General features: G+C 48.4%; 1 protein-coding gene across 1 annotated transcript in view; it reads left to right on the plus strand.

Moving 5' to 3' along the window:
- The window catches only part of frmd4ba (FERM domain containing 4Ba), a gene marked incomplete at its 5' end in the record, with an annotated part of 37,133 nt that extends 30,067 nt beyond the window's left edge, over positions 1-7,066 (plus strand). Inside the window, 3 exons of the mRNA XM_080548476.1 lie at positions 1,490-2,463; positions 2,695-2,821; positions 5,324-7,066. Coding sequence (XP_080404602.1) covers positions 1,490-2,463; positions 2,695-2,821; positions 5,324-5,447 — 1,225 coding nt within the window. The 3' untranslated portion in view covers positions 5,448-7,066. The remainder of the gene's footprint in view (positions 1-1,489; positions 2,464-2,694; positions 2,822-5,323) is intronic.
- Between the last annotated feature and the right edge of the window lie 2,934 nt (positions 7,067-10,000).

Here is a 10,000-nt window from a genome sequence, read left to right on the forward strand (position 1 = left end):
TAGCATTAAAAAAAGCATTACAGAAAAAGGATAGTAATAAAAAAAGGGGGGAAAAAGGCAAGAATATATATATATATATGTATATAAATAAATAGATAAATAGATAACAATATAATAAGACAATGAATAAAAAGATCTAGATAAAAGTGTTGTTACTGCAACTGTATTCAAGCGCTGCTCTTCCCGATACGGTGTGTGAGATCGCAGCGTAAAATGACACGTTTGATACTGCATCTGTGTTCAACCGCTATCCTGGCTGATACGGTGTGAGAGATCGCAGCGTAAAATGACACATTTAGCATATTTGCAGCAAATTTATAGCGCTTGGATTATGGATCATAAAACGTATAACTGCTGCAGGTATAAGAAGTAAAAAGACAAAACATTACGTTTACTTTTTTCTTTTTTTTAAAGGGAGAAAAAAAAGATAATAGTTAATGGATAGAAGGCCTAGATAGAGCGTTAGTGTTTAACCATAACTGCTGCAGAACATGAGGGTTTTTAGTTTAAAATATTTTTAGGGTTTGGGCCTGTTTGATTTCTTCAGGGAGTTTGTTCCAGGAGCATGCAGCAGCGTGACTGAATGCTGCTTTACCATGTTTTGTTTTTACTCTTGGAATGATTAACTGATTAGTCTCAGCTGACCTTAGGGACCTTGCGGGAATATAGGGTGGGAGGAGATCTGATATGTATTTTGGTCCAAGACCGTTTTGTGATTTGTATGTAATTAGGAGGATTTTGAATTCAATTCTCTGAGAGACTGGTAGCCAGTGCAGGGATCTCAGGATTGTTGTAATGTGTTTAAACGTCTTTGTTTTTGTTAGGACCCTAGCAGCGGCATTTTGGATGAGCTGCAGCTTACGAACAGCTCCTTTAGATCTACTGTTAGTAGACCAGCTCCTTTAGATAGGCCTGTTAGTAGACCAGCTCCTTTAGATAGGACTGTTAGTAGACCATTACAATAATCAAGTCTACTCGAAACAAATGCATGGATGAGTTTTTCAAGGTCTTGCTTGGACATGAAGCCTCTCATTCTTGTTATGTTTTTCAGGTGATAGTGGGCTGATTTAGTTATCGAGTTTATGTGGCTGTTGAAGTTTAGATCGGAGTCTAGAATTACACCAAGATTTCTAACCTGTTTTTTAGTTTGAAGAGAGAGAGAATTCGTTTTGCACTGATCGATCTTTTGTCAGGTGCACCGAGTACAATTATCTCTGTTTTGTCCTTGCTTAGTTGGAGGAAGTTTTGTGTCATCCAGTCGTTTATTTGTTCAATGCAATTACAGAGATTGTCAATGGGACTATAGTCGTTCGGTGAGAAGGCTATGTAGATTTGAGTGTCATCCGCATAGTTGTGGTAGGCAATTTTGAGGGCCGTTAGGGTTAGGGTTACAGTGCTATGTAGGGGGGGGCGAAAGCCTGAAAGCCTGAAAGTCATGGAAGCGATCAGGAGGATGGTAACAGTGACGGTGTTGTTGTTGTTGTTCCAGGGGGGGGGACGGCGGCGGCCCCCAGCATTTCCGGCAGCGCAGCGGCAGCCTGGAGTCCCAGTCTCAGTTCCTGCCACCGGAGAGGAGCAGCGACCCCCCCCGCCCCGCTCTGCCGGCGGCCCCCCAGCCTCGCCGCAGCAGCAGCACGGAGGTCCTGGACGACGTCTCCTCCTACACCAGCCAGTCCAGCGTGGAGTACGGCGGAGTCGCCGCCCCCGGCAACCACAACCACCGCGCCCGGCGACGGCATGGCAACAGGAAGGGCGGCAACATCTACGCCACCACGGGCAGCATGCCCAACCTGGCCCAGGCCGACGCCCCCCGCCGCTACGACACCTACCAGCCCCCCCGGGCTGCCGCGCGGCCCACCACCACTGCCTACTACGTCACGGGATACCCCTCCCACGCCACGGAGCCCTACACAGGCCACGTCCCCTCCCACGCCACGGAGCCCTACTCAGGCCACGCCTCCTACACGGAGCCCTACTCAGGCCACACCCCCTCCTATACGGAGCCCGCCGAGCCGCCGCCGCCCTGCTCCAACGGCGTCTACATGTATCACAACGACCTGGAAGGCCACTACACCGTCAACCCCTCCTCCTACCACCACCACCACGCCCAGCCCTCCTCCTACGGGCACGCGCCCCCCTCCTACCACGGGCACGACGCGACGACGACGGCGTACGGTCGCTACGGCAACGACGAGATGGACAGCATGATGGCGCAGAACCCCTACGCCACCCTGAGGCCCCCCAGGAGCACCCGCTCCCTGGCCCCCCCGCCCCGGACCGAGCAGCCGGCCCCACCCCGGAGCCTCCAGAAGGCCCTGGTGGCGGAGCACCTGAAGGGATGGTACCAGCGCCAGGCGGGCCACAGGCAGGGCGGCTACGAGCACCACCGAGGCTCCCAGCACAGCCTGGGCTACCAGACCATGCCTGCCCCCTACAGCAGCAGGACCACCTCCTACTCCTCAGGTTAGTACCCACGCTACAGCACTCACTGACCCTGATTCTGATTCTGACCCTGATCCTAACCCTGATTCTGATCCTGACCCTGATCCTAACCCTGACCCTGATGCTAACCCTGACCCTGATCCTAACCCTGACCCTGACCAGTGTTACAGTAATAATATTACTTTTTGTGGCAACAAGTAATATAATGGATTGATGTTGATGTTCTCCAATGTTCTGTTTCAATTTCCTCAGCCTCATCAGCACGGTATGACGACACACCTGCACCCCTCCACACACCTGCACCCCTCCACACACCTGCACCCATGCAGCAGCCATACTACCACACCGCTCCCTACAGCCACCCCGCCCAACACAGCAGGTAGGCCGAACCCTGACCCTGGTCCCGACCCTAACCCTGACCCTGTCCCTGACCCTACTTAACCGTGGAGCTAAGAGCGACTGTTTTGATTATGTACAACGGATGTTTTCTGCAGAAAAAAACATAAGCTGCTCTCTGGTTTTTTTAGTCCCTCGTGTACACATGCTTGTTATCTTCACGGTTGGATATTGACCTTGTTATCGTGGAGGTTTGCTAGGAGGCGACTCTACAAGCTCCCAGCTGACTCGGCTGGCGTGGGTGTTGGGCGTAGGGATCAGTGCTTAGGAATGACTCCTGTCCTCTCCTGCTTCCCTCTCCCCTGGCCGCGTCTGTAGATACGTCTCCTCCTCCTCCTCCCAACAACAACAGCAACAACAACAACCACCACCGCCCTCCTCCTCCTCTAACGTCCTCTACCCTCCTGGCGGCCAGAGGATCTGTGCCTTTGTCCCCGCTTGCTCTTCCACCTCCTCTGCTTCCTCCTCCACCTCCTCCCTGCCTCCTCCTCCCCCCTCCTCCCTGTTCTCCTCCTGCTCCCTCTCTTCCCCCTCCGCCCCTGGCTGTCGGGGGGGCGTGTCCTCCTGCAGTACCCAGCAGCCCCAGCAGGGCTCCGAGGCCAGAGGCTTAGTGAGGTCTCCTTTCCTCAGTGTAGCTCGTCATAGTAAGTACACCTGCTGTGCCCCCGGTAGGCTGTCAGGGTGTCGTCCTCTGTGACATCATCACCTGCTTGTTTTTTTCTTCTTCTTCTTCTTTTTTCTTTTTTTTAAGTGAGCTTAAACGTCCTCCTTGGTCGGGTCTTTTGCTACGAGCTTCTCTTGTTCATTGAGCTTCATTGGCTGTTTTGGTTTGATGGGTTGGTTTTTCTCCGTCTCTGTCTGTATGACAAGGTAACTGCATGCATGGCTTCCACTCTGCCTGTCTGCCGTACCCCTGACCCCTGACCCATACCAGTTCCAAACTGTCATCAAGTGGTCACATTTCTCTTATGGTGTGCAGCATAACTATATACCACTTAACCTGTCTGTTACCCCCCCCCCCTCCTCAGTACCTCCCACCCCCCCCTCAGTACCCCCCCTGCTCCCCCCCTCTCCTCAGTACCCTCTCCCTAATGTGCTGTCCCTCAGCCTTGACCCTCTCGTGTCCAGATTGTCCCCCAGAGTGAGAGGAGAAGCTGTGGTAGGGGGGGAGGGGGGGGGGCAGGGTCAGTAGAGGTGGGGGGTGCTGTTGCCTGTCATGGTACCGACCTCTGACCTCTAATCAAAGGCACAAAGGAAAGGGTGAGAGGAAGACTGAACTACCCCACACGGATTCTATGGTGTCGGTGATTCATCCTTTTGTTATGTGGCCGTGAAAAACTACAAAACTACAAACCATTTTGGGAATGTTGTAGACCTCACTTCCTCTTCCTGTGTACCATGGTGGTGGGGAGCACCTGTGAAGCCCAATTTATACTTCTGCGTCGAATTTACGCGCGGCTACGCCGTAGCCTACGCAAGGGCTCTCCCATTTTATACTTCTGCGTTGGTCGGTCTGCGTCGCGTTGGTCGGTGTACTCATAGTGGCATAATAGCGATTTTTTTTTTAATGCTTGTTGTAAAGAAAATGTCTATAACGCATTGAAATGACATTAAACTAAGATAATAAGATGGTTATCATCATTTTTCAAATCTTTATTAATAAGTAATTACAGAAAAAGTAAATTACATTTCTGTCATGGCTTCCGCATTTAGGCCTACGAGAGAGTCGGAATCATGTCGGAATCATGTGCTACCAAGCGGACCAATCACAGTTCTTACGGTCTGCGTAGGTGTGCCGCGTAGTTACATTTTTGGAGAGGTGCGCGACAAACGACGGCGTAGATTTTACGCAGAAGTATAAATTGGGCTTGAGGGTGAAGACGGCAAATGTGACCCTTTGTGTTTTTGGTATCTGGATGCTGTGTGTGTGTGTGTGTGTGTGTGTGTGTGTGTGTGTGTGTGTACTGCTTGCTGTTGTGTGTACTGGCTTTGTTTGAGGTGTGAGAATGTTTTAGTCCTGCGCCTAACACTACGGTCATGTGTCCACTACAGGGACTACAGAATGATCTCAAAGATTAATTAAAATTTCTCACAATTTTTTTGTAGTAAGTTCAATGCTTATTCTTGCTTTGAAATCACACAGCTTATTCTCTGACAGCCCGGGGTTAAAGTATTCAAATATACTATTATATATATACGTATGTATGTAAACTCCTCAAAAAAAAGTTCAGAAACGTTATTTCGGTCGATTATTCCTCCCCTTTAATAATACCAATTGGTATTGGCTTTTATATCGTTGGAAAGCCTGATTAGTCACCTGAGGAAGAATCGACTGAAATAACGTTTCCAAACTTTTTTTTTAGGAGTTTATAAATACTATCCACCAGGGAGATTTCTCCTTGCGTTTATGGATGCTTTGACCTAGCTATGCTAGCTAGCTATGGTTGTTTGTATCGTAATGTTTTTCATCCTGTGTGTGTTTCAGATCCTACATAGACGTGAACCAGATAGATCCGCACACGAACAGCCAAGCGGACAGCGACTTTGACCCAGACGACCAGACTCTGTGTTGGCACGAGGACTCCTCCAAACCTGGGACAATAGTGTAGTGTGGTGGACCTGTCAATCATCAGCCATGTGACTGCATGTAGTGTGGACCTGTCAATCATCAGCCATGTGACTGCACTTACCTGTTCTACTGGAAGAAAGGAATCCAAAGAAAACAAGGAATAATAAGTCACTGTGGACTCCGCCTCCCCGGGGAGGAGCTGAGCTGATACGAGTTCTCTATTGCCAAGTGATCCGGACCCCCCCTCGCTGACCCCTCGCTGACCCCCAACCCTTCTCTGACAGCAGCTGTGTGAGGGGTCTGGACGTGTCTGGGTGTGTGATGACGACGAAGCAGCGTTCCAGCTGTGTGACGGTCTGGATGTGATGATGACGTGTGTGACGGTCTGGTCTTGTGTTGCTCTGAGCTGCACTTGACAGAGCTGCTGTGGATTAATCTGAGTAGATGATTAGGGTTAGGGTTAGACTCCTAGTCTTTAATCTGAGTAGATGATTAGGGTTAGGTGGACTAGTGGACTCCCTAGTCTTTCTTAAACTGCCGCTTGTGTCTTTGGACACAAAGTCATCGAACTTCTGGGGTCTTGCACACTGCTAACACGGCTGTCTGAGGACAACGACCGTGCCTCTCCCTGTACGACTGTGGGCGCTGCTGTGACCCCTAACCCTACATGACCCCTACATGACCCCTAACCCTACATGACCCCTAACCCTACATGACCCCTACATGACCCCTACATGACCCCTAACCCTACATGACCCCTACATGACGATGATGAAGGATGTGTCAAGACGTTGAGATGAAGGAGCGAGCTGGGTTGGGTTTGAGTGTGAGGAAGGCCGCCTGGCCACAGAACCTTCCAGGAACCTTCCGGAACCTTCCACTGCAGCACGTTGCCTGGATGGTAGCGTTGCTTGTGGCCGCCGCTGCTTAGCGCTTTGAACTATTCTTAGTCAGAGTTTGTCAGTGATTCTGCACCAGCCATTTAACACAGTATTGGACCTCTCTCATTTTCAGTCGTTTGAATTATCTTCATTGCCAAATTGTGACGTTAGAATTATAAGGTTCTATCTCCATTTTTGTCAAAATTGAGTTTTTTACATAATCTGATCCATTAGGTGTTTATTAATGCCTGTGTGGTGTTATTTTTAAAATGTTTACATTTTTGAGTTAGTAATTCATAAAATACAAAGGTTCCATCTCACAAAACATAATGGAATGTAAAAACTTTGACGCTCAATATCTCTGAACTGCCCTAAACGGAGATAGAACCTTAGAATTCTAAGCTCACAAAATGTTTCACAGTCTTAACCATAAGTATAGCCTAACCCTAACCCCTAAACCCCTAAACCCTAACCCCCTAAACCTGTTGGCTTTTAGTTTCAGAGATTATGTCAACTCAGATATAAATGACAGTGATGTGGGATATTGCAGTGAGAGAAAAAATTCCAGAGTTTTTTTTAAAATGCTTCTTTTGCATCCATGCTGGAATCCATGGACTGGCGCTCTCGGTGTATTAATGTTGATAATGTAAATATATTTTATGGTTGTGTCTTGTTTTTAGAGCCTTTTTATGTATTTTAAGAAGCATGTAATATATAGTAAACGATCACATTTGTTAAGCTGGTTCTTAGTAATTTGTATAATTGAAATGCGTTTGAATTAAAAACCACCATTTTGAATAATGTGTGTTCTCATTTCATTCGCTTTTCCTTTCTTCTAAAACGTTCAATCCAGGTCCATTTAATTAGGCAGTTAAATGTCTGCGTTCAGCCAGTGTAATTAGTTAAACGGCCTTTACCGTAAATAAAGTAGTGTTTTCTTTCACTTGATGAACTTAGAAGAGCTCAGGACAATAATATAATGACCTGGAGCTTATTTAACATTTGAAACTCTTAATGAAATGAGTCGCTTGTATAAGGTGCATTAGCTTGGATGGTGAGGTTTTTACATGTTTGCATTTTTTTCTGAAGTATGCAATTGTGTACTTTAGCCCACGCTAAACGCAATCCTTTGCTTTTAAATATGTGCATACCTCAGCAGCAGGATGTTCATCATCTTTCCACAAAATGTTACAACTCTCTTTATCTCTCTAACCCTCTAACCCTAACCCTATTTATCTGTCTTCACAGTGGACGTGACACTGACAACTCAACTCACGTAAAAGTGGCACGACAGAGTACTGGTATAATCTCAAAGTATAAAGTGTAACATAACATCACCTCTATGTAAACAGACGAGCCACAGAGTTCCATTGTTCAGTTAGGCTGTTTAGCTGCATTGTGCCGCTGCTGTGTAGTCAAGCTGGTTCTTCTGTCTGCTGCAAACCAGACACACCAGTCTGACACTCACACTGCCCCAATAACCTCCCATCCTAACCCCAACCCCAACCTCCCATCCTAACCCCAACCCCAACCTCCCATCCTAACCCCAACCCCAACCTCCCATCCTAACCCCAACCCCAACCTCCCATCCTAACCCTATTGAATCTTACTAGTCAAAATATAATTACAGATATCTGAAATTAGAGTTTCGATTAGTCAAAATATAATTAAAGATATCTTAAATCGGAGTATGAATTGGAGTTTTGACTAGGCAAAATGATGTTGCAGATATCAGTAATGAATATCCATTCTAGCTAATAAATGTTAAAACGGCCCTACGTGTATCCTACCCTAACCCTAACCCTGACCCTAACCCTAAATCTCCACTGATACTGACCTCCTATGGAGGGTTAGGGTACAGGTCAGGGTTAGGGTACCTCCGGGGGTTCGTTAGGACAGTTCCCCTCCTCAGAGTGTTGTGCTTCTTAACTCAAGTGAACTCAGAGGGTTCCAGCTCCTTGAGTTTACCCCAGGCAGAGAACAGAGAGAGAACAGAGAGAGAGAGAGAACAGAGAGAAGAGAGAGAGAGAGAACAGAGAGAGAGAGAGAGAGACAGAGAGAGAGAACAGAGAGAGAGAGAGACAGTGAACAGAGAGAGTAGAGAGACAGAGAGAGAGGAGACAGAGAGAGAGACAGAGAACAGAGAGAGAGACACAGAGAGAGAGAGAGAGAACAGAGAGAGAGAGCAGAGAGAGACAGAGAGAGAGAGAGAACAGAGAGAGAGAGAGGGGGGGGGGGGGCCTGCAGCTGTCTCCTGTCGTCACTCTGAGCTCGTCTCTGGACACCAGCTGCAGACAGACATGGAGGCCTGTTCTCTGTTCCTCTGTTCCAGCGGACACACGACTACATAAACAATGGACTCCTGTATTTGCACGTTTACTCTCTCTCTCTCTCTCTCTCTCTCTCTCTCTCTCTCTCTCTCTCTCTCTCTCTCTCTCTCTCTCTCGCACAACACAAACACACTCCCCAAAAGTCAAGCTTAGATAATGACATCTAACCGGTAACTCTAACCCTGCTGCCTGCTGTACACATCATGGTAGTAGTGAGACTAGTCCCTCGGCTCTGGGAGTGAACACTTAGAACACTTCTCACTGAGGAGGAGACCTGCCTCGCGACATACCAGCCTCATGTCCAGGGGGGTGTACTGGTACATCAGGCCGCCGCCTCACGCTACGGAAACAGGAGATGGGCTCCCGCTGCCTGAGGGTTAGGCTGAGGAGAACCGCCGCTTCTCAACGCTCACTTCCTTATTAGTACCCAGGATCAGGGGCCAGATCACCGACACCTGAGGCTCTACGAGATCATAGAGGGAACAACGTTATATAGAAGAGATACTGTAGATAGATAGATAGATAGTAATATAGAGATATATATATAGATATAGATATAGATATAGATAGATAGATAGATAGATAGACAGATAGGTAGATAGGTAGATAGATAGATAGAAATATAGGAGAGATGGATAGAGATAGATAGATAGTAATATAGATAGATAGATAGTAATATAGAGAGATAGATAGATAGTAATATAGATAGATCGATCGATAGGTAGATAGTCTGTTACTGCAGGTTGACGTGTTGTCATGAGGAAGTAACAGCCTGATGATGTCATCATTCATGTGTTGCAGTCAGCAGTGAGGATCTGGTGGATGACAGCTTGTTTGTTTGAGTGATGAGGCGAGCTAACCAGCTTAACCAGCCCAAAGCCTCTCAGGGAAGCCAAGGGTTAGGGTGAGCTGTCAGGGTGGGGGTTAGGGTGAGCTGTGAGGGTGGGGGGTGAGGGGTTAGGGTGGGGGGTGAGGGTGAGGGTTAGCTGTGAGGATGGGGGGTTAGGGTGAGCTGTGAGGGTGGGGGGTGAGGGTGAGGGTTAGCTGTGAGGATGGGGGTGAGGGTTAGGGTGAGGGTGAGGGTTAGCTGTGAGGATGGGGTGAGGGTTAGGGTGGGGGGTGAGGGGTTAGGGTGGGGTGAGGGTTAGGGCGGGGGTGAGGGTTAGCTGTGAGGATGGGGGTTAGGGTGAGGGTGAGCTGTGAGGATGGGGGGTGAGGGGTTAGGGTGGGGGTGAGGGTTAGCTGTGAGGATGGGGGGTGAGGGGTTAGGGTGGGGGTGAGGGTTAGCTGTGAGGATGGGGTGAGGGTTAGGGTGGGGGGTGAGGGGTTAGGGTGGGGTGAGGGTTAGGGCGGGGGTGAGGGTTAGCTGTGAGGATGGGGGT

Source organism: Nansenia antarctica, assembly GCF_963989245.1.
Source record: "Nansenia antarctica genome assembly, chromosome: 18".
Classification (NCBI taxonomy): Eukaryota; Metazoa; Chordata; class Actinopteri; order Argentiniformes; family Microstomatidae; genus Nansenia; species Nansenia antarctica.